This window comes from Moschus berezovskii, chromosome 17 (genome assembly GCF_049115385.1).
Source record: "Moschus berezovskii isolate FMDL1 chromosome 17, NW_MosBer_1.0, whole genome shotgun sequence".
In the NCBI taxonomy this organism is placed as follows: domain Eukaryota; kingdom Metazoa; phylum Chordata; class Mammalia; order Artiodactyla; family Moschidae; genus Moschus; species Moschus berezovskii.
In genome coordinates this window covers 42,587,459-42,613,417 of record NC_142476.1, presented here as the reverse complement: position 1 = coordinate 42,613,417, position 25,959 = coordinate 42,587,459, and the positions used below count along the sequence as shown (strand labels likewise).

At 60.5% G+C, this 25,959-nt stretch overlaps 1 protein-coding gene across 5 annotated transcripts in view; it reads left to right on the top strand.

Annotated features, from left to right (window-relative positions):
• MEGF6 (multiple EGF like domains 6) overlaps window positions 1–25,959 on the top strand; it is a 101,923-nt gene that overhangs the window by 10,042 nt on the left and 65,922 nt on the right. For all 5 annotated transcript variants that reach the window (XM_055419402.2, XM_055419400.2, XM_055419399.2 and 2 more), the window contains exon 4: window positions 9,264–9,368. In XM_055419402.2, the coding sequence (XP_055275377.2) occupies window positions 9,264–9,368 (105 nt within the window). The remainder of the gene's footprint in view (window positions 1–9,263; window positions 9,369–25,959) is intronic.

Genomic DNA, 25,959 nt, shown 5'->3' with positions numbered 1-25,959 from the left:
TTGGAGTGACCATCCCAGGATTGGGTGAGGGAAGTGGGAGGGCCCAAGGGCCGTCCAGACCCCTGGAGGCCTGCTGCAGATACGGTCCAGTGCTGGCCGTTCAGGAACAGGGGCCCCATGAGCATTGGGTTGGGTCCATAGCACTAGGAGCGGCTAATCTCAGCTCCAGCCTGGCGGGCGCAGCCTGTGGTTCTGCCTGTGCCTGCAGCCAGGATGCTTGAGGTGGCCCTGCCCTGGCTGGCTGGCTGGCAAGAGGAGGATTCAGCCACACCACTTGGGGATCAGGGGTTGCTGAACCAGCCCAGGACTAAGGGGCCCACCTTTGGGGCTTCTCTGTGCAGGGACGGGTCTCAGCGGGCACCCTCCCAGGGCAGCCTGGGCCATGCCTCTGGCTGGGGGCAGGACTGAGGTGGTGGGAGGTGGGACGCATCTTGGTGGCTGGGTCAGGCCCTGGAGGTCCAGGTTGTCACGTCAGCGAACAGACACAGAACAGGGTCCCCACGGTATTTTGAACTCGAGGCTCTCGCTTTCTTGGTTGGTTTTTAAAAATTCATTTTTAGGATGGGATTTATTTATTTATGTACCTGGCTTGTATCTGTTTCCTTTAATTATCCGGGAAGAGCCCTGTGGTCTGACCTCTTGGGACACTCACTTGTACCCCCGGCGTCTGGGTGGCCAGCATGTGAAGGAGCAGGGAGAGAGCTGGGACCCTGCCCTCAGCACCAGCTCATTGGTGCACTCATTCATTTTTTTCATCATTCGTTCATTCGGTTTATGTCCAGCTGATCTGGAGCACTGAAAGTTCAGCGGGACTGGGTTAAGGTTACAGACAATACATGCCCATGGGGGTCTCAGGTCTGTGGGGTCTCAGGCCCGTGGGGGACTCAGTTCTGTGGCGAAGTCAGCTGCTGCTGGCAGGTGCTGAAGTGACCCTGATGTGTGAGAATGGGCAGACCAGGCCAGCCAGATGGGCACTGGTACTGTGTGGAGTGACTGGAGCCAGAGCAGGAGGAAGTTGGTGGGGAGGAGGAGGCAGGGGCAGAGGTGGGTGGCCAGGGCCTCTGTCAGCTGCCCCGTGCTGTAGCTGAGCCCTGGGGCCCCTCTGCCTGTGGCTGCTCAGGGCTGGTTTCCCAGCTTCATGGGGCCAGAGCCTTCCCCATGTCCTTTGTGCGTTTCATACCCGGGGCTCTCATGGGGGACCGGGAGCAGGTGCAGAATCGAATCAGGCACTCATCTTGGGGTTGGGGTACCCAGGGTCCCTACAGGTGCCGGCGGCCCCAGCCCCGGGGACGCCCTGCCTCGGGGGTCAGGTGAGAGTGGGTGGCTGCCTTCGGTCCCCTCTTGGCCACACGTCAGCAGGCGTCAGGCCAGCAGATGGGGTCAGTGTCGCCTCTGAGGCCCTGTGAGTGGAGGGGCCAGTGATGAGGCAAACGGCCTGCCTGCCTGCAGAGGGGCCGCTGGGCTCCACTCCTCCGGCTTTGCCCCCACCCTCCCCCTTTCTCCCCATCTGTCTGCCCTATTCTTTCCTGACCGTCTCCTCAGTCTAGCCTCCTTAGCACCTTTCCTTGTATCCAATCTAGGCTCTCTGCAGTTGGGGGACCCTGAGAATGGGCAGGTTGGGGCAGGGCCCTGTGACGCTGACTCCCGCTGGCCCCGCCCCCTCCATCAGCCACGGATATGACCTGGAAACTCGGCCACGTGTGTGACAAGCTCAGGTCCTCATGGTGTTCATGCCGGAGGACAGCAGGACGCTTCTAATGTTCGGTGGGATTTCTCCAAGACCCACATGGCAGCAGGTGTGACTTGGAGGTGACAGAAAAGGAAAAGTGCCAGCAGGGGGGTGCCTGATGGCCAGGGCCTTCCCCAGGATCGTGGGCCCCAAGCATGTGTGCCCTGGGGGGTAGATGGGCTCTGCTGTTGGGGTGCCTGTCCTCTTGTTCAGTGGCCTCTGAACTGCACCTCCATCCCAATCAGATGATAGATTTTGCTGGACCCTCCCCATGTTTCCGCCATGGTCACCCTGGGTCCTGGCCACCCTTACTGAGTGCCCAGAGGAGGTGCCTGGCCTGGAGCAGTTCAACCCCTCAGACCCCTGCGTGCGGACCCTGAGATGAAATGGGTGCCAAGAAGACCATGCTAGGAAGACCACCCATGGCTCCGTCTTGAGGTCTCTCCATGTGGGCTAGGCTCAGTCCATCAGAGGCTGCTAGATGGGGAAGCGGGGCCCGAGGAGGGGCCAGAGACTTCACCAGCTCTGTGGATGCCAGGAGCTTTGGGAAAGGGATGCTGTGGTCCAGGAAGCTCTGTGTCAAGTACAGTTAAGTGGGTTCCATTTTTGCAGGACTTGTCAGAACCTTTAATACTGTAGTGTACACTGCAGTTTGCTGACACATGCTGTGTAGTGTTTTCTGAATGAATTCTTTCTTTAAAAAGGAAGAAAAAAAAAAGCCAAAAGTCAAAGTAATAGAACAGTGTTCCTAAAGCATGTACTGGGAAGTACGCTAGCGATCCATTCCCGATAAGGATCTGTGTAGGCTGACAGGGTGCCTGGCACTGCTCTCAGGTGTGGGAGGGGTCGCAAACAGAGGCAGCTTCTGGCCCTGTTCTCCTGTAACTTGAATCCTGTGTGGAGGGAGAGGAAGGAAGAAAGGAAGTTTCCATGCTGGCGAGTGGGGATGCTCCAGAGAAAAATGAGGTGGGAAAGGACCCACGAATGGGAGGTGCTAACTTAGTGGGCATCCAGGAGGCCTCTGTGTCCAGGACGGTGGTGGCCTGTGTGATGTGAGTGCTGGGCCTTACTCGTGCCCAGGGAAGAGCCCCACCACAGAGGGAAGGGCAGGTTCGAGGCCATAGGAACTGGGCAGAGCTGAGCCATTGTCCCCACCCCAGGAGCCCAACCCTGGGTCTGGATCTGTGCCTATGGCCTCAGTCCCTATAGCTGGGGCCACAGGGCAAGGCCTGGCTTGGCACCCCTGTGTCCAGCTGTTGAACTTCCAGGCAGGCTCTCTTCCTTCCTGCCTCCTCTCTGGTCCCTGGCTGGTCGGGGCTGTAGGGAAGGAGCTGCAGGAAGGCGGCCCTGAGTACCCCTCACCCCCGAGGTGGGGGCTTCCTCAGCTTCTGGTCTCTGGCCTTTACTTGTCCTTTCCCGCTCTGGCTGCAGCATGGCATCCCTGCGCCCACCCCGCGCCCAGTGAGGTGCCTTCTTCCCTGCAGCAAGGGTCCTGGTAGGAGAGGTCAGGTGGGGCATGTGATGTGGGCCCCGAGCCCTTGGGAACTTACAGAGCTGGTGCCCTGGGTCTCCTGTCCCTGGTGTGGACCAAGGTACTGGGGGTGGGGCATGTTGTCCTGCTGTGTCCCCAGCACCCCAGGTCTCTCCAGACCATGCATCACACCCGGACTGGCCTGGCCCTGTGCTCAGCACACGTTTACACACACACTCACATTTGGGCCTGCAGCCCACCCAGAGGAGCTCACCACACAGTCTCACATACACACGTACACACGTTGTGCCTGGGTTTACTCACACGCGTGTGACCTCCTCACATGGGCAGTTACATCTGTTCACTCAGGTGTGCACCCATGCTCATGGTCACACACGTGTGTGCACACTCACGTGCATGAACTCACACTTCCATGGGTGCCCAGACACCTACACGCGTGCTGTCACGGGGGCATGATATGGTGGGGAGCATGAACAATGAGACACAGAGGTTCCCCTGTCACCAGGGGCCCAGAGTGCTCCGTGCACCCAGGGGAGCTGGGACCAAGTTCGGCTTCTGGAAGGTTCTGGGTGCACGGCCCCTCCCCACCGACTGCCTTTGGAAAGGTGGGCATGGTGGGGGCAAGGAAGGAGGCTGCCCCACCCAGGTGTGCTCTCAGGGCTCCTGCAGCCCAGGGTGGGCCTGGACGGGGCAGGGGGCTTCTGCTGTCATCAGGGTGCCTCAGCCTCTCACTTCTGTTGACCAGACACAACGTCCCAGAGTCAGTGTGGCTAGTTTGTGACGGCCAGGCCTGCCATCATGTGGGGGCTCTGGGAGCTGGGCCTGACCCTGGGTAGAGGGAGTCTGCCCGCCTGTCTTCTGGGATCCCCCCTCCCCCGTGTGGTGGGTGCTGGCCTAGGCACAGGACACTGAGGAGCCAGCCTGGAGCACTTGGAGCACTTGGAGCCTGAGTCCCCAGCATGGACCTGAGGTTACTCCCTCCCTGCAGCAAGGGTCCTGGCAGGAGAGGTCAGGTGGGGCATGTGATCTGGGCCCTGAGCCCTCGGCCAGTGTCGGGTGGAAGGCCAGCAGGAGCAGGGTCAGAGGGACAAGGCAGGAGGGCTCAGGCCAGTTCTGTCCCCTGGGTTCCCAGGGAAGTGGCCTCCCTTCCTGAGTCGCTGCCAACTTGAGGTGGGCGCTGGTTCCCATGCCTGCCCGCCTGCGCACGGGCAGCTCTTAATCAGCGACTAGGGTGAAGCTGAGGAAACGCTGCCCTGCAGCCTGGGCGATGAGATGGGAGCCACCCTGCCTGCCTGTGACCTTGAGCTGAGCCAGCCCTCCCTGCGGGGTCTCTGGGACAGGTGAGCCCTCGTTTGCAGGGCTGTCTTCAGAACTGCCTTGGTGACCTCAGCATGTGGGCAGGTGGCTTGGCAGGCCGGACAAAGGTGGCAGTCTGGGTCACCCTGTCCTGCCTGTGGTCACTCAGGTTTCCACTAGCCCCTCTGGGGGCAGAGGGAAGGAGGCTGGCTCAGCCAAGCCTAGGTCCAGGGTGGTGGTCCGGGGGCTGAACTTGCAGAAATCAAGCGCTCAGAGAACAGCCAAGTCCCATTTCCAGGGTCAGCCCATCCTGGGACAGCGAGGCTGGGGCCGCCATGGCCAGTGGAGCTGAAGTCTGGCTGGGCCCGGGCGTCCCCGCCTGTCCTAGTGAGAGGAGGAGACTGGCGTCAGGATGCCACAGGCAATGCCTGGACATGGCGCCCTTCCCTGGGGACTGTGCTCCCCACATCTGTCCTCCCATTCCCGGGCCTGGCCAGGATCCCTCTCAGAACCGGACACCCCAAGGATCCTCCCAGCCTTTGGTGTTAAGAATGTGGGCAGATCCACCCAGCTTCACCCCAAGGCAAAGGCCTGGTCAACATCTCTGAGCCTCGGCTCCCCATCTGTAGCCTGGTGGGGGTGGTTCCTCCTCTCTGTTCAGATGGTGGCCCTGGACCTGAGCTGCTGCGGGGCCGTGTGCATCTTCGGCTCCAGGTGATTGTGTGGGGGCAGCACTCTGACAATGTGAAGGGCCCATGAAGATACTGCATTTGACACATGGCAGGGAGCTTAGCCCACATTTCCAACCAACAGATGAGTATCAGGGCTGGGACTTAAATGTAGGTCTTCAGAGCCCGAGCTGCCTTGCCCTGCGAAGGCATCTGGGCGGGGTCGGGGGAGGCAGCAGGGATCCAAGGAAGAAGGACAGCCTTGGAAGACGCGGCTGCCTGGCAGCTGTGGGCACAGTGCTCCCCCACTCCTGGCTCACTTCCACCTGCTTTTGAGTTTCTCACACTTGTGGGTTCTAATAGTTCCTCCCAGGGTCCCTGAGGGTCCTGTGGGTTCAGCCATGCTGACAGTGACGAGGGTAGGTCCCCAAGCCGACCCCCTGCTGTCACCCTGGCACTCAATAGGTGCTGAAAAAATTCATTAAAAAGTATGGGCTTTCCAGATGGCAGGCGCAATGGTAAAGAATCCACCTGCCAAGCAGGAGACGTGGATTTGATCCCTGGGTTGGGAGGATCCCCTGGAGGAGGAAATGACAACCCACTCCAGTATTCTTGCCTGGAGAATCCCCTGGACAGAGGAGCCTGGTGGGCTACAGTCCATGGGGTCACAAGGAGTCGGACGACTGGGCACATTCGAGCCACCACATGGAACTTTGACATTTTTCTTTTCCGCGTGTCCCATGGCTCTGTTTTCCTACCTGCCTGCTCTTCATACACATGGCTCCACTTTCTTGTAGAGGAAAGCAAACGTCCTGATACGAAGCCTTGGTCTGTGGCTCCTGAGCTCCATTTCCACAGCTGTGCTGTGAGTGTCGCCTGAGGTCTTCCTCACCTGTGGAGGGTTCTTTTGGTGGGGGATGGTTGAGTGATAGTGGGAGGAGTGGGGGCGCTCCTGGAGGTATCCCTGACTACCACCCACCCGGGGGAGGGATGGGGACCCATGGGTGCTCCACCATGCTGTCCTGACCCTTTGCTCTGGGTGCCCATCTTGCCACGAGGGGGATGTGCCCAATGCCACCCCATGCCACCTAGAACCCCCGATCCCAGGCTTCTCTCTGTGGTAACCCTGTTTTTCCAGCATCCTACGAGCCTAGGGCCACTAGGAGCACCCTTTCTGGTTTGGGTGCTTTGAGCACCTTTACTTTTAGCTTTGAGCACCTTTGTTGTGAAGCCTTTTCTTTTTCCTGTCTGAGGATGCACTGCCCTAGACATGCCTTCTGGATCCTGAGCGCCTGCCTTCCCCTGAGAGCCTCCCTGCAAATAACTCTCACGTCTCACTTGGCCTGACATTTCTTTCCTCTTCATTCAACAGAGTTTATGGAGCGCCTTCCAAGTGTGGGTGTGTTGGTGGTACCAAGGGAGGCGGTGGTGCTGGAGGCGGGCTTGTGCCCTGATCCCAGGGAGCCCAGACCTGGGTGGGAGCTTAGCTGTCGCTCCTCCGAAGTGCTGGTGCACTGGGAGGTGCAGCATTGCAAACTGTGGGGCGCTGTGAGTGCTGATTTGCCTGGCGGCTTGGGAAAGCTTGGGGCTTCCCTGGTGGCTCAGACATTAAAAGCATCTGCCTGCAATGCGGGAGGTCTGGGTTCGATCCCTGGGTTGGGAAGATCCCCTGGAGAAGGAAATGGCAACCTACTCCAGTATTCTTGCCTGGAAAATTCCAGGGACAGAGGAGCCTGGCAGGCTGCAGTCTATGGGGTCGCAAAGAGTCGGACACAACTGAGCGACTTCACTTTCTTTTCTTTCTTTCTTTGGGAAGGCTCCCTGTGTAAGGGACCTGTTGTCCAGGCACACAGCTCTCAGTGTCTGCCAGATGGCTGGGGGGCTCTGTGCCAGGTCGATGGGAAGGCCACAGAAGGGTTTTCAGCAAGGGGCCCGTGATCTGATTCTTGCCATGAAGGAGCGCGATGGCTGCATTGAGAAGGGGCAGGGCTGAGTGGGACCGGCTGAGAGGGCTCCAGGGGGAGAGGAGTGTGGACTCCAGGTGCGTGGGAGGTGGGGCCGACGGGCTGGCTTTGGAGTGGACCCATGGCGAGGGTGAGGCCGGCTCCCCGTTTCTGGCTGTGTACCAGGTCAGGGGAGGGGGCGTGGGATCAGGGAGTGAGGTGCTGTCTCCCCCTGAACTCCGGAACTGACCGTGGAGGTGGGCACAGGCAGGGTGCTGTCCATGGGGGCCTCCAGGCTGGGCATGGACCTGGTAGAATCTGCAGAGGCTCCTGGGGGTGGGCAGAGTCCCGGGGTGAGCTCCAACCTGGATACTTGGTTCCCCCACGACAGGAGGGGTGGCCCATCACGGTGGTTTGAGGCTGAAGGTCTTCAGGACAGTGAAAACTTCTTTAAGATGTGAAAAGTAAACACAGCTGGCTTCCCTTCCTCCACAAAGTCACCCAGGTCCACAGGTTTGGGGCCCTCAGCAGTGGGAACTCTGGTGCCGCATGGTCTGGATTGGCCCCGCGCCTGGACTTACCTGTGTGGGTTCCAGGGTCACCACGTGATTCCTCCTGCTCCCTGGTGGCACTGCCTTGTCCCCCAGCCCCCCACTCCCACCGCCTTTCAGAAATCTCAGGGAGTTTGCCAGGTGTGAGGAGAGCCAGCTGGGACCCCAGCAGGGTGGCCCGAGAGGAGGGATCCCTCCAGGGTTGGGACAGTGGCCTGGTTATGGGACAGAAGAGGAAGACACTCCCTGAAAAGACCTGTGTCTCCCTCGGCCAGTCCTCCTGACTCTAAGTCAGAAAGCCCTGGGCTCATGTGTCCTGGACTGGTCCCTTCTCAGCGGCTATGTGACCTGGGGCCATGTGTTGCATGTTTCTGAGCCCCAGTCTCCTCATCAAGGGCAGCGCCTGGTCCAGGGAGATGCTCAGACCCATGTGCCCGGCCGGCGTCCCTACCCTTGGGGTCTCCTGCCCTCCAGCTGCTCTCCCGCCCTCCAGCTGCTCTCCCTGCTGGACCCGTGGGTCACTCCGGGCTCTGGGGTGCCTGGGGAGTGTCCAGGCCACTGTTCAGTGTCCACTCACCCAGCAAGCACCCTGACATCTTTGGACTTAGGGCCTGACTGTTGGTGTTGTGGGGATGGGGGCAGAGCCCACCTGCCCTGGCTTTGCCTTCTGCTGTGTGGATGTGGGCGGGGGGTGGCTGCAGGGCCAAGAAAACTCATGCTGAAGCCCCTGCAGGCACCGGGTTCAGCCTGGGGTGGGGTCCTTTCTATGGTGCGGCTGGGACTGGACCTGCCCTTCCGTTCAGGACCCCTGTCTCTTGGGCCGGCCGCTGCCTTCTTCACACGGTGACCTGGTGCTGGAGGGGGTGGCTCAGTAACCCTAGGATACCCCCAGGCAGTGGGTTTAGGTGTAAACACAGCTGCCCCCAGGGTGACTGGTTGGGTCCAGCTTGGGGTGGGGTGTGGGGAGAGAGTCTGGGAGTAGGGAGTCTCCTCTGGAGAAGGCAGGGGAGGCTGGCCACTCGCAGCCCTGACCTGCCTGGACCTTCTCTTCTTGCTCTCCTAGGGCCTGGGCCAGCATTGCCCCTCCTCGGGGGTGGGACCAGTCTGGCCTTTTCCACCAATGGGATCTTGCAGGGAGGGGGCCTCAGCCAAGTTCTCAGCCTCCTACAACTGTGGGTTGCTCCCCCTGCACCCCTCACTACCCACCCTCCTCCCACAACCCCATTCCCCTTGGCCTCCCCTGGAAAGTGCCCTGGAACTCCTTCATGTGCCACTGAAGTGAGTGGGATTTTTTGCTTCACCCAGAGGGCCTTCACTGAAACCAGACCTGGTGGTTGGTGACCCAGGATGGCAGAGCGGGGCCAGTGACCCGCCTGGCTGTGGGACCCTCCCCCGGGGCCCCCACGTGGTTCTAGGGCTGCAGTGGGGGTGTGGGGAGCTGTCCTGTCTGTTGATAGTCTGGGTCCTGTCCAGGCCTGAGGCCTCACCTTGTGGGGAGACTTCTGGACCTTGTGTCCTGGCTGTGGGCCGGGGGTACCCCCAGGTCCCTGCCCCTGCTCACATGCCTTCTCCCTCCCTCCACAGCCGTGTGCAGCTCCGGCCTCTGCTTTAACGGCGGCCACTGCGTGTCCGGCTCAGCCCAGCCGTGCCGCTGTCCCCCTGGCTTCCAGGGTCCTCGCTGTCAGCATGGTGAGTGGTGCCCCCTCCGGGTACTCCATGCGGGGAGTCTCTGATGGTTGGGGTGGGAGGTCTCCGGTGCCCTGACCCCACTCCCTGCAGCCCCCCGAGGGTGTTGGAAGGAGGGGCAACGCTGCAACCCCCTTTCTCATGGACGCCTCTGCACCATCATCAGAGTCCACCCCATCCAATAGTGCCCTCTGTGGGTGGGGACAGTGGGCATGGAGAGAAACAGGCATGAACCACGGTCCCCGGGTGAGCTGGGAAGCGGCTTGTTCCAGGGGTCCCTGAGCTGTACCCCCACCTGCCAGGGGCTCTCGTGTCCTTCGTGTTGGAAGTTGGGGGACATGGGATCCTACCCTTACGCCTACAGACTGGAGCCTGACCCGCTGATGATCCATCCCCTGGCAATGTCCTGTGGGGACACTGTGGGTGTGGATGAGCTTAAAGCAGGTGCTGGGGCGGGGGACAAGGGCGATAGAAATTTTATAAAGAAATACGGATGAGTACATGAAAAGTCTTCCAAAGAACCTGCAGACCTCCTAATTTCTTGGCGTGAGTCTCCCTGGTGGTCTTCTGCTTTATTTGAGTTACTTATCCGTCGGTGTAGCTCTTGGGTCCTGCTGGAACAGGGCATGGAGCTGCGGCTGCCGTCAAAATGAAACGCTTGAGATGATTTCCGCTGCTTTGAACTTGCTTCTGCTGAGCAGCTGGGGGCCTCTTCCTCATAGACGCTGGGGCGTACATCCTGTGATGCACTTTAAGGCTCCGGATGCCAGCAGGCAACCGGAGGGAAACCAGGAAATCATGGGGGATCGGGGCCCCCATTTTTGTGGGACCCCTGTGCTCTTGCTGTTCCCTGTGCATCCACATGCGTGTGCCCCCAAAGTGGGGCTGAAAGTGGGGGTCCTGGGGAGGTGCTGGGACGAGTTCTGAGCCTGTCACTGGTGCCCGGGGTGCTGGCATCATTGGAAAGAGTCAGGAGGCTCTGACTGCTCATTGAATGCCCCTGTGAGGCGGAAGGTCCTGCTTCCTGGGCTCTGGGTGCTGGAGGGCTGCTGTCTGGCCACGGCGTGAGGCCCACTGTCTCCCTTCCAGGCACTGGGGTCCTGGCCGCATACCCTGGACCATCAGGGCTCCAAGCCTCAATCAGGCCTCCACAGCCTGAGCACCTCTGTGGGCTGGACAGAGGTGACTCCACCCCACGCCAGTACAGGCTGGCGCCCAGGCTTGGGTGCAGGGGCCCAGCTGCCATGTGTCACCTCTTCTCAGGGTCTTTCTGATAGCTGTGGGTGAGTGTGGAGATGCTGGACTGTGTGGTCAGGGCGAGAGGGACATCCGGCCTTGAGCTGCTGTGGGGTGGTCCCTGGGACTGGGCTGTGCCTTGGCAGTCAGCAGCCCCGGGGTCCCTGCTGCCAAGGGAAGGTGGTGAGGCGGTGACTCTGCAATGTGGCCTGTCCTTGACCTTGTCCTCAGGAAGCAGCCAGGACACCTGCCCCCTGCCCCTGGGCCAGGCTTACTTTAGCCCCCTCCCCTACCGCCATGCTTTCTGGGGCCAGCAGTCCTCCCACCACTCCTGCCCTGACACCCTTTCCGACGCCCAGCCCTCAACGTCACTGACGGGCGCTCCCTTTGTCCTGAGCACCCCTTCCGTTGAGACCTGACACTCAGCCTCCTGGGCACCAGAGGGTGCATGGCTTGCAGGGGTGAGGTGGGTGGGGGTTCGTCATCCAGGAGGTGCTCTGCAGCCAGCCGGGGACCCCATAAGGCAGTACCAGCCGCTGGACTTGGAGACCCACACTCGGTGCTCCTGGTGGGGAGGGGCCCATGATCACAGGCTCACACACTCGCTGGTCTCTTGGAGTCTGGGCTCCAGGCTTGGCTTTGCCTCCAGAGCAGCCCTGCTCCCGTGGTCACTTGGGGATGGTCTCTAGGGGTGGGGGCAACTTCCTGTCCCTTCCCACACTCTACCTGCGTCACTCCCTTGAGCCCTAGCCTCGTCTGCTTTGTGGAAGAGAAATCTGGTGTCAGGGAGGTCCGGCTGCTGCTGGCCTCTCAGCAGAGCTGGGGCTGGAGCCTGGTCCAGCCCAGTGAGCATCTTGAACCTTCCCGCCACGCCGTCTCCGGTCACGGTGCTGGCCCTTGGTGGGGGCGGAGCCTTGTTGAGATCTGGTTGGGAGGAGAGGGCCGGATCCCCAGGACCCCTCCCTGCCCACCTCCCAGGCCGGAGCCTCTGCATGGGGACGGGTGAGGGGGTTGGCCTGTGACAGCCCGTGGCCCTCCAGGGTTGGGGGCCTCCCTAGGAGAATGGCCAGTTGTAGTAGACAAAGCTGGGGGGTGGCCCCTAGTCCTCCTCTTAGGATACCATCTCCTGGAAGAAATGTCTGGTGTGCAGAGCAGGTGTGAGGTCTTGTGTGCAGACCTGGTGTTCAGGGTTTGGTGTACAGGGCTGAGTGTGTAGGGCTGGGTGGGCAGAGCTGGCGTGCAGGGTGGGTGTGCAGAGCTGGATTTGCAGGACTGGGCTGGGTGTACAGGGCTGGTATGCAGGGCCTTTGAGCAGGGTTGGTGTGCAGGGCTGGGTATGTGCAGACCTGCTGTGAGGCCTGTGCCCCCAGGGCCACCCCGTCCCCTTCTGGTCCATCCACGCTGGGTTTGGAGCCAGCAAACCTGAGACCTGGCACTGTTGGGCATGTTACTCACCACCCCCCCAAATATAATTGATTCCAGTTTCAAAAATAAAAGCCATATTTTTTTCTGGTTTCCCAAATACTTTCATTTGAACGAAAGAGTGGAGAAGGGAGAAAGGAACTCTGCTGATGGACAGCAGAGGGGAGGAAGAGCCCTTCCCCCGCCTGGTGCCCTTCTCCTCACCTTGGGCCTGCTTGCCTACCTCTGCCCGCCGCCCCGTCCCCGCCCTGGAAGGCTTTCTGCAGGAGCCTCAGGAGCACAAAGGGAGCCTGTGCTGGTGGGGCCTGGAGCTGGGAGTGGAGGCTGGGGCAGCACAGGCCCTCGGTGCAGTCCGGCCAAGGGTGGCTATCTGTCCAGGGCAGCTGTCTGTCCAGGCTGGGCATTTCGTCATCTTGATGTGCCAGTGGGCCTCAGGGTAATGTGCCAGACTCTAGCTCCCCTGTCTGTTTGGTGGGGATGGAACGGGGGGATGTTTGTGCAGGTCCCAGGCATCAGTGCAGGGGAGGGGCACAGTGCCCTGGCAGGGTGGTGGTGAACTTTTCTCCCCAGAGGTCTGGCCACTGAGGGACCTAAGGGATGATGGGGGTGGGGGGAGGGTGGTGATGGTCTCTTGTCCTGGAGTCCCTGCACACAGGATGCCTGAGCTTCTGTGGGCGAGTGGTGCCCATGTGGCCTCTCCTTTGGGGTAGCCTGAGGTCAGGACACGCCCCCAGGACCACCAGCCTCCTTGCCCTGAGGATCGGCACCTTTGGGTACCCCAACCCTAAGTGGGATCCGAGGATCCTATTAGCATCTGTTCCATCAGCCTGACAAGGAATGGTTTCCACCCTCTGAAAATAACAGCTTTGTCCTCCCTTGGCACCCAGAGCACAGCTGGGTGCGGCTTGGAGTGAGTGATGGCAGAGGCCTCTCCCACCCATCCCCTAGATCTGCTGGGGGCAATCTTGTCATAGCCGTCTGGCCTTGAATCCTTCAGGAAAAATAGGCAAAAAGAGTACACTTTGGAACGCTGTTCGGTCACTAAGTTGTGTCTGACTCTTTGCGACCCCCTGGATTGTAGCACACCAGATTCCTCTGTCCTTCACTATCTCCTGGAGTTTGCTCAAACTCATGTCCATTGAGTCAGCGATGGCATCCAACCATCTCATCCTCTGTTATCCCCTTCTACTCCTGCCTTCAATATTTCCCAGCATCAGGGTCTTTTCCAATGAGTTGGCTCTTTGAATCAGGTGGCTAAAATATTGGAGTTTCAGCTTCAGCATCAGTCTTTCCAATGAGTATTCAGGGTTGATTTCCTTTAGGATTGACTGGCTTCATCTCCTTGTTGTCCAAGGGACTCTCAAGAGCCTTCAGATTTGAATGCATCTGTTCTTCTGCTCTTGACCTTCCTTATGGTCCAGCTCTCATATCTGTACATGACTACAGGAGAAACCATAGCTTTGACTAGACGGACCTTTGTCTGCAAAGTGATGTCTCTGCTTTTTAATACACTGTCTAGGTTTGTCTTAATCTATCTTTCTCTAGTATCATAAATAGCCACTGGTCATTTCTTGTGACCTGGTCTCTGCTGACCTCAGAGAAGGAGAATGGACTCTGAGGTCCAAGGCCTGGGTAACCTCTAAGTACTTCTTAGTTCAAGAAGCTTGGTCCCCCTGGGCCTCCATTTCCTCACCTGTCAAATGGTCAGATTGGGTCTGTCTCTGAGGCAGCTCTAGGACTTGCTCCTGGGCCCACGGAGCTCTCAGGGCACCAGTGCTGATGTGCAGCAGGATGAGTGGTCTGGAGGGCTTCCTGAAGGAGGTGGGCCTGTGGACTAGGCTTGGAGGTGCAAGTCGGGACGGGTGGCCTTTCCAGGTGGGAGCAAGACAGGGCAGAGGAGCAGAGTGGAGGGAGGGAGTCAATTTGGCCCAGAACTGGTGGGGACAGATGGCAGAGAAGGTTCAGCCTGGAGTCAGAGACTTAGGGTTCCCCTCTGAGCCGTCTGGAATGACCTGGAACCTGGGGAGGGGCAGCTCTGGGGACCTAGGCTGGCCTGCCCCTCCCCCAGCCCCCTCTCTGCAGGGAGAGGTGTCCGTGGTCCTGCCTGGAGCCTCAGGCCCAGGCCTTCTCCTTTGAAGGAAGGAGCCCGATCCCCACAGAAGCAGGGAGTGGGCGGGTGGGGTCCTGGGAGTGGCCCTGAGTGGCTTTGGGTTCTTGAGAGGGAGGCTCTGGTCTCTGCCAGGAGGCCTTGGGAGCAGGCGGCTCCCCCCGAGGGCGTAGGGGCGAGAGGCAGGCCCACAGGTCCTGAGCTCCTGGCCTTGGCTCAAGGATGACTTTGTTTCTAAATTGGGATAATTGATGAATGGAGAGGAAGCCGCCCCCGGGCTGCCCTTCTGTGGTGCCCACTGTATCCAAGGGTGGGAGCCTGACCCTTGGCCCGAGGTCCAGACGCCGCCGAGGGCCGCTCTTGGCCACCGGCCGGGACCAGGCCTGGGACCTGGCTCTCCTCTGCCTGACGGGTGTGCAGAGCTGCCAGCTCCCCCAGGCCCCTTGGCCTGCTCTGCCCTCCCCTTGCCCCCACCCTGGTGGGCACTGTGGCCTTTGGCTCTCACACACGCCCGATTTAGCAACACTGAACCCCTCCTTTGAGGACAGTTCCCGAAATCCCCAGGGAGATTTCTCTACTCCCTGCGGGAGCTGGCGCTGGACATCTGTTGGTGACTGTTGGGATGAATGGAGGGGGTGGGTGGCTGTGGCCATGCCCTCTGGCCCTGCTGGTCTGACTGTCGGCTGGGACAGGTGTGGCTACTGCCCTGTACTCGGGGGGTCCGTGTCTCTGCAGGGCAGCGGGTCTACAGACCGTCTGCTCCAGGACAGCCTGGGGACCCCTGCAGGCAGACTCCCAACTCCTTTCAAAGCTTCTGACTCTGGGAAGTGCCTTCGTGTTCGCTCTGTGAATCCTTTAATTACCAGGTTCGTCCCCTGCCCCCCTCAACCACCCACAAAGGCGCCTCTGTCTTTCCAATGACTGTTCTCCAGGCCTGCTCTGCACACAGTGGGGCTGTGGGCCTCTCCTAGGGCTGGCCTCTGGGACGGGGTGGTCTTCTAATGACATAATTACAGCAGGATCCACCAAGAGGCAGGCCTTCTGGGGCCCCAGGGGCCTGTGAGCTCGTCCCCCACCCTCCCCTATGCCTCCCTCCTGGGTGTTTGGTATATGGATGGCACAAGTGCCCCGCCCATGCAGGATCTACCATCTGGGCAGGATGGAGGCTGGGTCTGCAGAGAAGGACAAGGCCTCCCAGCCTCGCTTGCCCAGGGCTGCCCCAAGCTGGAGCCCCGCCCATCCTCCTGGGTGGGCTCCTGAAAGGACCGTGGGAACCTGCCCTCTGCCTTTCCCTGGCCTTGGCCACAGAGCTTGTCTGTGCCCCTGAGAACTGTCCCGGACCCTCCCAGTGAAATGCCCTCTGGGCTGCAAGGGCCTTCCTGGGCGTGCCCTGGGGTGGGCTTGGGGCTTGTCCCATTTTACAAATGAGACCACTGAGCCCCGGCAGTTCCTGAGTTGCCAGGGTGAGTGATGTGCTCAGGGTGGGCAGATGGCTTCTCGGTCCCAGCAGGGCAGGGCGGGTTGCGCGTGGAGGTCCCACTGGGGTCGGGGAGCCTGGGGAGTTTGTAGGGCATCTGTGCAGCTTGCATGCCCACTGTAGGTCCCCTGACTGTTGCCACCTTGGGACTGACAAGAATCGGGGTGCAGGAGCCTGGGTGTGTTTGGGGCTGAGGGGCCATGCCCGGGCTTCTCGCTGACCTTTATTGGTAGTCTGCTGGGCTGGTAAAGCCAGGTAGCTGCCCACTTGCCAAGGGGCTGTGGTGCCTGATTTTCTAGCCACTGGCTGGCTGCAGTGGGTGGCTTGGCACTTTCTATTCTGGACGCAGGAATGGCTGGGCCTTGCCAGGTGGGGCAAGGGTGGGGGCCCAGAGACCCTCTCTGCTCAGATGCCTCTCGATGGCCCTCCTGCACCCACACTGGCTCAGGCTTTCTCTGCAAGGGAGGGGAGCAGAGGAGCCCAGCTGAGGGGCAGGAGCTGGATAAGACCAGGGCCTGCCCCCATATCCCCCGCTGAGTCCTCGTGGCCCTGTGTGCTGGGCTGGGTGGGGACACCCATGCCAGGAGGGGCTGGAGGCTGGGCATCAGGGGCAGCATGCATCGGGGTTGGGGCATGGGGGCAGTGGAGGGGGCTAGAGGGGCCCCAGGAGGGGAGTGTGGTGTATGGGGGTCCCTTTACTTGGGGCTCTTGGCCTGGGCACTAGGGAGAGTCTCTCACAGGTGGGCCATGGATCTCTGCCCCCCCGAGAATCGTGTGTGGAAGGGAATGCGCGCATGAAGCCTGAGTTCCCCTTCCAGCCCTGTGTGGACACACTGTCCTGCTCTGGCTGAAGGGGCCACCTTCCGAAGACCTCCTGGGGTATCCAGGACCACGGTCCATGCCCCTTACTATGTCGGGCCCCCTTCCCATTACCCCAGAAGCCTGCCCCTCCCCCCACAGCGGGAGCTTTTGTGTTTGGCACTCACTGTTCACCCCAGAGCCCTGGCACCTTAAATGAGTCAATAAAACGTAGCAGCTGCAGAACAGAGCTGTTAGTCTCAATTCCTGGAGAATTCCTGCCTGGGGCCATCCCGTGCTCAGGAGCCCGTTTTGGGGCTGGTGCTGCCTCCCCCAGCAGTTGGACCCCTCAGCTCGGGTGACCACGCCCCTGTCCCCCAGTCCGAAAGTGCCCTGAGACTTTGTGCTGAGGACTCTGAGGCAGCGGGCCCTGGTGAGCCGAGAGCCCCTGACACTTGCTGGGCTCCTGGACAGGCATTCATCCCCGTGTCCACTCTACCTGCGGTGCCCGCCTGCCGAGCGCTGGCCGCCAGGGTTGTAGTTGTTGTTGTTCGGTTGCTAATTCATGTCTGACTCTTTGCGACCCCATGAACTGTAGCACACCAGACTCCCCTGTCCTTCACTGTCTCCCTGAGTTTGCTCAAATTCATGTCCATTGAGTCGTGTGGTGCAAAGTCCAGGAAAGACCCCGACTGCCCACTTCCAGGATTCCTGGGGCCGTGCCTGCCTCCGTGTCCTGGCAGGATAATTCATGAGGGGTCTGCGAGTGTGGGAGCTGGCATCCTGGAATCTGGCTCGGGTTCTGGCGGCCCCCCGCATTCCAGAATGGGGCCTGGCCGCTGTGCCCCGGTCGGACCGAGGCCTGGGCAGCATCGCGCGAAGCCTGGCCAACTGATTACGGGCAGTAACCGCGAGAGGAGGAGGTGGCGGCCAAGGGCGCCGACAGCCTGCTGGACTGGTCTCCAGCCGCGGCTGGTGCGGGGGAGCCGCTGTCCAAGTTGATCTCCCAGCCAACATCTGCTGTGCTGGGAACTAGGAGCAGCGGAGGGAGGTGTCACCCACCATTCAGGGTCAGGGCGAGGTTAGCCATCCGCGGAGGTGAACCCGCCCTGGAATCAGGGGTCTCAGCACGGAGGAGGTCTCACCCCCGCCGAGCCCCAGGCTGCTGCCTGTCCTGCTGCCGTTGAGGTCCCGCAGGACCACGAGGCCAGAAGGGGGTGCCGGCCGTTCCCACAGCAGGACCCATGCACAGCTGTGATCGCCCCAACCCTGACTGGGGACCCTCCACCCTCCCCAGAAAACCATAGTGCGTGTTGGCATGTGCAGACCACCGTACGCGAACCTGGAGGTGAGACCCGGACAGTTCTGTCCCACAGTCATTTTGGAGTGCTCTCAGACAGCATGAACTGGGCTCGCCAATGTCCTGACTTTGCCTTTGTCATCCGTGGGCTCCTGTCCAAAGGGCTGGCAGTGCCCTTTCTGCTCAGGGAAAGGGAGGGCGTGTTGGCAGCATACCCAGCCAGGACGACCGGACCGTTCACCAGGAAAGGCTGAGATCCTCTCCGGCCATTGCATCCCCGACAGCGGCCATCCCACACAAAGGGTGCGGCCACACGGCCCTTGGACGTTTGCGCTCCAGCTGCGTCCAGGGAGGAGTGTGGGGCAGACGGCATTGTCAGTGCTGGCTGGGCCTCAAGGGCGCACCTGTGTCCCACGGGACCCTCAAATCCCCGGGGCCTTTCTGCCATTCCTGGGGACTCTGGCTCCGGTGCTTGGACCTTGGGTCTGCCCACCTGGAGGTCAGGGCAGCAGGTCTGGGCGCTCAGGCCTCCCTCGGGGCTCCCTCTGGGTGTCATTGGTTACTGTGTTTGTTGAGGGCTGTAGGGGAGGTTCAGCATCAGAACCCCGGCTCCCAGTCCCAGCTGGCTGCTCCCCTAGCACTCCCGCGTGGCCCCTTCTTCCTGCCCCCTCCCGTGGGGCACACTCACCCCCGAGGACCACCTCACCTTACAGCCTTAGTGCTTGCTCCCACACTCTGGATCAGCCCCTCCCATGGGCTGTCCTCCAGGCCGAGGGCAGGCAGGCTGGACACGAGGGCAGGCCAACTCTGGGCTGGATTCAGGACCGACCTCCACTTCGCAGGGTGATTGAGCTGCTCTCCCTGTGGCTGGGCCTCTCTGGGTGCCTGCCGGGAGCTGAGGGACCATGGGCGGGGTGGAGGTGCCTGTGGAAGAGGTGGCACCAACGAGGCAGCCAGTGCCCAGTGCAGGCCTCCAGCCCATACCAGGGCCTTCCTCTCACACCCCAGCTGGGAGGGTGGCTGGGCATTCAGGGCTCACACTGCCTGACTCCAGGATGGGGGAACTGTGTGCATGGTTGGCACCCTCTAGACGCTGTGAGAGCTCCAGGACTGGGTGCCCAGGTGCACGGAGCTCCGTGGGTGCTCACAGTTTCTCAGCTAAACTCCAACTCGACTAGCTCCCTACCCAAGCCAGAGCTGGTCTGCCCTTGTGGCCCACTCTGCTGGTAGGGTTTCCAAGGCCCCCCCCCCCGCCCCATCCTGCCGCTGAGGGACTTGGCTCAGGCTGAGCCGGGCGGCCTGCTTGTTGCCTGGCTGAGCTGCCGAGGGGGCAGGTGTGGACGCAGCAGAGTTGCAGCACCATGCTGGCTGCTCTGCTCGCAGTCCCCCGGCCCTCCTACCTCCAGGAGCGCATGCCATGTTGGCTGAGCGTCTGGGCTCCCACGAGAGAGGGAAGATGTTGGGGCTTTTGGCTCTTTCTGTGGCTCGTGGTGGGGATGCCTCACCCCAGCTCACCAGCCCCAGGATGTACCTATTGGATTCACAGACACAGAGCCGTCAGGAAGAACCCCAAGTGCCTGGGCCTTCAGGTTAGAGGTTCGGAACTTGGGTCCCAGCCCGTCACATCCCAGTCTTCCAGGTGGGCTGTGGGATGGTGTGTCTGACTCAGGCGGCTAGCAGGGTGCAGAGCCTGAATGGTGGGGTGAGTGGTCTTCACTGTGTCTCTCTGTACCTGTGGGTGCGATGACGTCCCCAGGGACTAGGAGGGCCATCCTGAAGGCCTGGGAAATGCTGACCATCATGTGGTTAAGCACCTGGAGAGCAGGAGGACTCGCTCCTACACACTGTGGCCAGATGGGGAGCCTCTGGGCTCTGGCCAGAGGTGTGTCCTGTGCCCTGGGTGCCTGGGACTGCTGGAGTGCCTGGGAGCTGGCCCTCCCCTGGCCCCAGAGGTCACAGACTTGCCTGCTCACCTGTTGCCCAGGCCCTCGAGGTCACAGACACACGTGCTTCTGGTGGGGGTGGACAGAGGCAGGCAGATGGCACTGGGGTGGGGGCCGAGTGTCCTCAGGAGTGGCATGGGTGCCCGCTGCTCCTCATGTCAGACCCGCAGTCAGGTGGCGATGAGGGGAGTGTCAGAAGGGCTGCACCTCATAGACACAGTCCTCCCACCTGGCTCCCGGCAGCAGGTGTGGAGGGGCCTGACTTGTGCCGTTTCCAAGGCCAGGGCTCCGGGAATGGGACAGAGAGCTGGGCCCCATGCCTTAGACACCTGTCTTGCATGACTCCTGAGCAGCCCATTTCCCCAGGGGGTGGGGACTTGATTTCCCCTGGTGCTGTGGGGTGCTACTTCTTCTGGGTGGCTGCTCCAGCCTGAGAACCTAGGCCCCAGGTCAGAAGTGGCCAGGATGCTGCCCAGTCCGAGTCCCTCCTTTCACAGACTGTGTGGCACAGAGCGGGTGCCTCTGCCCAGGGCCCTCTGCTCAGTGAGGGCAGGGTCCCCGCTGGGCCCTCTGCACTGTTTGGATGGATGCATGGACGGACCTGTCAGTGGACGGATGGTGGATGGGTGGATGGGTGGATGAATGATGGATGGATGGATAACTAACATGGGCATCTGTGGCCAGTCCCACTGCACACCTGCCCACACCTTGCTCTCTTCCTCTGGACCCACTGGGGTGGGCAACTGGAAGGTGATGGAGGACCCAAGGTGGGCGGGTGAGATCAGGCTCTGGCCAGGAAGATGCCACCCGTGTGCCAAGGGGCACATGCCCAGTGGGATGAGAGGGTGGGCAGCTGGCCCTGTGCACTGAGTGGTGTCCATCTGGGCTTCATGGCATGTGAGGCAGGTGTCGTGCACAGGGGCCAGGCCTTGTGTCCCTGACCTTTCTCTGTTAGGCACTGGCCTTGGTTCCCAACTGGTGCCGGCTTCTGAGGGTGGTCCCAGCTCTTGGAGCCCCTAGAGGAGTTGGGGGCTATCCCAGGGACTGGCTGGGAATGTGGACACTCAAGCACACAGGGCCTCTTCTCCCCGCACTGTGGGCCCCCAGACTCAACCCGGGGCTGCCCCCAGGGACTCCCAGCCCTGCCTGCCCTCCCAAAGCCTCCGTGGCTACAGGTAGGCCCAGAAAGAACAGCCCAGGCGTGAGGGATCCCAGAACCTCCAGGAACGGCTCCTGCCCCAGCTTGGGGGTGGTGCAGGGAGCAGGGGCCCCCCTGCTCTCCCCTGGGGTGGTGCACTGGCGCCCCCTGGTGGCAGTGATGTGCCAGCACAGGCACAGGGGGCTGCCTGGAATTTGCAGTCAACGGTGGGCGCCAGCTCCTCCTCCACTCCCTTTGCCATCCCCGCGGGGGATGCTGGTGTCACCTGTGACGGATGCCGAGGGACACAACGGGGAGAGAGGGGCTGAGACCTTGGCGAGGAGTCCAGGGGCACGAGTGCGGGGGGCAGCCTGGGTGCACGGCCTGCATTCAGTCATGCACCCATTGGTTTGTTCATTCATTCACCCGCCCCAGCGGTCATTGAACCCGCCGTGTCCAGGCCCCATGCCAGGGACTCAGCTGTGCACGGGGGCCAGTGCAGCTCTGGCGGCTGGGTCACCGAGGGCCTGCTGGGCCATGACTGGGCATTTCTCGGTGGCCCTGTTTGCTGCACATTTGTGGTGCATGCGCTTCCGTCAGGATGCTGAGAGCTTTGCCTCGGGATGGGGAAGCAGGCTCCCGAGTGCTGAGGCCGGAAGTCAGGCAGCCATGGTGGCTCGTGCTGGGGCCAGGCTGGTGGCCAGGGTGAGCCCGGGCCAGGGCAGAGAGACTGAGGCGTCAGTGTGGAGGGAGAGAGGGCCCTGTGTGTCCAGGCGAGGGGAGGCTCCACGTGAGAGAAAGAGGGGGCTCCTGAGGTCTGGTGCAGGAGATGGGGTGGAGAGCAGCGATTTCTGGACTCAGGGTGGGAGCAGTGGTGGGAACGTGCAGCTTCAACTTAGGCCTCTGTGCCAGGAGGGGCCCTCTGGCCGGGGGGTTTTGCCCCGGGCCCTGGGGAGGAGAGGGCATCTGGATGTGTGCCTGGGAGAGGCCAAAGCCTTCCCTTCTCAGACGTGGAGGGCACCACAGGGCCCGGGCTGCCAGATGCGCCAGCCACGCTCCGGTCTGTGTGCCGATCTGCAGGGTGGAGGCTGGACTCACCGGTCCGCTTGGGCCCCGTGGATTCTAACACTCGGAGCATCGGCTCACTTCTCCTTGGGGCTGCCTGGGAGCTGCAGGAGGGCTCTTTGCAGAAAACAGAACTTCCGCTCAAATCCAGATCTCAGACGAAGTAATCATCACTGTTGAATGTTCCTTCGCTCAGCAAGCATTCTTCCAAATTTATTTGTTGACTTTTATCACGTGCCAGGCACAGCTGGGGGTTGGCCATGCCGTGGCTGCTGAGCCGACATGGCCTGATCTCAGGGATCTTCGGTTCATGGGGGTCAGAAGTCCCACTGCCAGAGGTGTGATGGAGGCTGTGAAGGGGACGTGCAAGCTGGACCTGGCCCGGGGTCGGGGCGGGGCAGCCACCCTGCAGGGAATTCCAAACCCTCCATGTGTCCGTCTGTCTGAGCCTGTAGCTCTGGGATCTGTTGGCACCAAGTGTGGGGCTGAACACCAGGTCCTGCAGGGGGCCCCTCTGGGGAGCCTTCCCGGCCAGGACCCTGGAGCTCTTGGGGAGAGTGAGCGGCCCGCCTGAGAATGAGGCCCAGGAGGGGCCAGCTCCCTCCTCAGAAGCCAGCCTCCTGTCTGGACAGGGGCAGGTCTGGTGGAGGGGCTCCCAGCAGGGCAGGGGCTTGGCTGGTCAGAGGCTTAAGAGTGTCCAGGCCCTGGATTTCACACCAGGGTTTGGAGCCCAGCCAAGCACTCTGACCCCAGGGTGACTGGGCTTCCGCTGGAGCCCCAGCCCAGTTCCCGGCAGGGTTCTGAGCTCTGCTTCAGGAAGTGATAGAGAAATGCCAGTCCCCCCACTGCCTGCCCCCACCACAGTTCTTCCTGATCTTGACTTAGAAACAGAAAGAGGCAAAGAGAGGGCACTGCACTCTGTTATCCAGAGCAGAAGGTATTGTCCAGTGTCAGGGCCCTCCCTCCATGGTCAGGACCATACTGTGCAGGCCACTGGGCTTGGGACTAGAGGGGTTCAGGGGGACCCCACACAAGCTCAGGAATCAGAGTTCTTGGTACAGAGAGAAAGAGACGCAGATGCACCCGATGCGTGAACACAGGCACACACCCACATGTGCACACGCATGCACCCACTCCTGCACACACACATGTGGAGGGCACGTGCTGAGAGCATGCCCGGCTCGGCGCACACCACCCTCCCCAGCCTCGCCCCCTGCCGTAGGGCAGCTCAGAAGCAGAGGCAGAGGCCGGCCTCCGGCTGCAGCCCCATCCCTTCCACCAGAGTGTGAAACGGCCCAGGAACTCGGCCGTGGAGGGGGAGTGGAGACCTGGACATTGGGGAACCAAGGAATGTTCTTGGCTCCCTTCTGGGCCTTTTACATTTTGTCTTGTTTTCTGGGAAACAAATGGAAAAAATATCCTCGTTCCCACATTTTTGGAGGCTGATTTGTATAAACAGACCAGACCCGATAACTTTCAGAGTAAACAGAGAAACTGTCCGAAGTCGGGCCCTGGGTCCTGGGCCGAGGGCAGGAGGTGACGGAGCCCTTCTGGTCCTGCTGGGGCTGCTCCATGTCCTTAAGGGCCTTAATGATAACAACTTCGTGCCGGCTGCCTGTGGGGGTCCTGCTCGAGCACCTTCCACCTGACCCCCCATGATACTTGCCCCCCACCCCATCTTGGGCCTGGGGGCTGGCTGGACTGGTGGTGGGAGTCCCCCCTTAGTCCTTGGGCCCCCTCCCTTCACTGGGTTCCCCAAAGCTCCCCAAAGCCTGAGGTCCCTTCGTCCTCCACGGAGCCAGTGGCAGGGCAGGCGGTCTCCCATGCTGAAGGCCATCTCTCCTGCCAGGTGGGGTCTGCTCCACACCACCGCCCACTGGAGGCAAGTACTTTGTGAGAACTGGCAGCCTTACCTGACCCTGAGCCACCTCTGCACCTGGGGCGCACTGAGCAGCCAAGAGCTGAGCCTGCCTCTCAGAGCCTCTGGATTCCTAGAACATGCAAGACCTGGGGGAGGGGAGCTCAGTGGTGGGCAGCCCAAGCCAACCACTGTACTCTCGACCTGCCCCTGTGACCCTCTCCCAGAGGGGACCACCTGATCACCCTGGAAATCCAGAGTGAGTGAGGCCTGTCTGACTGTTTCTGGGTGACCCAATTTTGGTTTCCATGGTTGCCCTGGAAACCACAGATGGGGAGGGGGTTGACTGGCCCTGGGAAGGAATCCTTGACCCTCGGGGAGCTCTCCCCTGGGAAAAACTTGTGAGCAGCTCAGTGTTCTCAAACGCATGCTCTGAAGCGAAGGAAGTGCGTTCGAGGAGGCTGTGTGCTGTGTGCTTCCAGCCAGCGACATTTTGGAAAAGGCAAAACCGTGGAGACAGCAGAGACGGATGGGTGCCAGGACCTGGGGGAGGGGAGACCAGGTGGAGCACAGAGGGCGTCCAGGACAGTAAAGCTCCTCCATGTGTCGCTGTCATAGTGGGTGCACGACCCCAGGCATTTGTCAAACCCACAGCACGTCCAGCAGCGAGAGTGCTGCTCGTGCAAACTGCCAGCATTAGTTAATGATGACGTCTCGGTACGGGCCCATGTACTGCAGTAAATGCAGACACAAATGTGGGATGTTAGTAATAGAGCAAGTCGTGTGTGCTGGGAGACAAGATTACAGAGAACTCTCTGTGCTTTCTGCTCGGTTTTTCCAAAAACGTGAAACTGCTCTATGAAATAAAATCTATTAATTCCAAACAAAAGATGAAGAGAAAGCCCAGCCTTCTGGGCCTTGGGGCCTGGCCTTGCCTGACCCCATCCTGAGCATGCCCCCGCTCCTGAGTCGGGCTGGTGCCTCAGTTTCTTTCTGAGCTTTATTTGGGTTTTCTTGGCATATTGCCTAGTGCGCCTTCAGAAACCTCACTCACTTTGTCCCCTGAGGATGGGCTCCATGGTTTCTGTTTCTGTCTGGTCCCCCTGTGTCCTCAGGAGCCGCCTGGTTTCTAACTGTCATTGTTACAGACATCTGGAAGGTGAACTGAAGGATCAAGCGTCCAGGGTCCCATTGCTGTCCATCTAAAGCCTCTGAGCAAGAGGGACCCTTTCTGTCGCAAGGCCAGTTTCTCCATCAAACCTCCCATTGGAATGCAGTGGCCTTACAGTGATGGTCAAGACCGAGGTTCCTTTAGGGAGCAAGTAGCTGGGCCCGCTGGCCATTTCCATCACTGTCATGTTTGAAGCCCGCAGAGTTCCTTCTTCACCTGCTGGCTCCCAGGCACTGGGTTTGGACAGAATTGGTTTCATTGCACACCTTCCAGGTGCAGCAGAGATGGGGCAGGAGGCAGAGAGAGGTTTTCTAAGGTGCTCAGCTTTAGAAGGAAGTGAGAAAGGAGACTGAGGAGTCACGTGTGTGTTTATTACCGATTTTTGTTCGGTTGCTGAGTCGTATCTGACTCTTTGCAACCTCATGGGCTGCAGCACGCCAGGCTCCTCTGTCCTTCACTATCTCCCAGAGTTTGCTCAAACTCATGTCCATTGAGTCAGAGATGCCATCTAGTCATCTCGTTCTCTGTTTCCCCCTTCTCCTCTTGCCCTCAATCTTTCCCAGCATGAGGGTCTTTTCCAGTGAGTTATGCCAGGGTGGCGACGTCTGTTACTGAGTCCAAGCTTACCCTGCTCGCTGAATGATAGGCCAGTGAATCCAGGAGATGAGGTGTTGGGGCAAGGAAGAGACGTTAATTGGGGAGAGATGGCAGGCTAGCGCCTCAAAATAACCATCTTCTTGGGGTCTGGATGCCAGGTTCTTTTATAGATCAGAGAGAAAGAAGCAATGAGGAACTAAAGTCAAAAGGGAGAATAGAGAGGGGGAGGCAGTGAGGAAGTAAAGTGAAAGGGTCTCAGTCTTGCAAAACATCTCCAAGGGAACGGCCAGCCTTAGAAGGGGTGTGTTAATCTCTTCTCTTCACAGGTGGGCAGGGACAAACTATCTCTCCATGAGCAGAGCAAAGGCACTTTAGTTTACAGTCAAGCAAGCTTCCTTCCTGCAACATGCCCAGAGAGACAGAAAGAGGAGAGGGGTTTGCAGGGGGACTGCCTCCTGCCCCAAGGCTGAGCCACCAGCAGG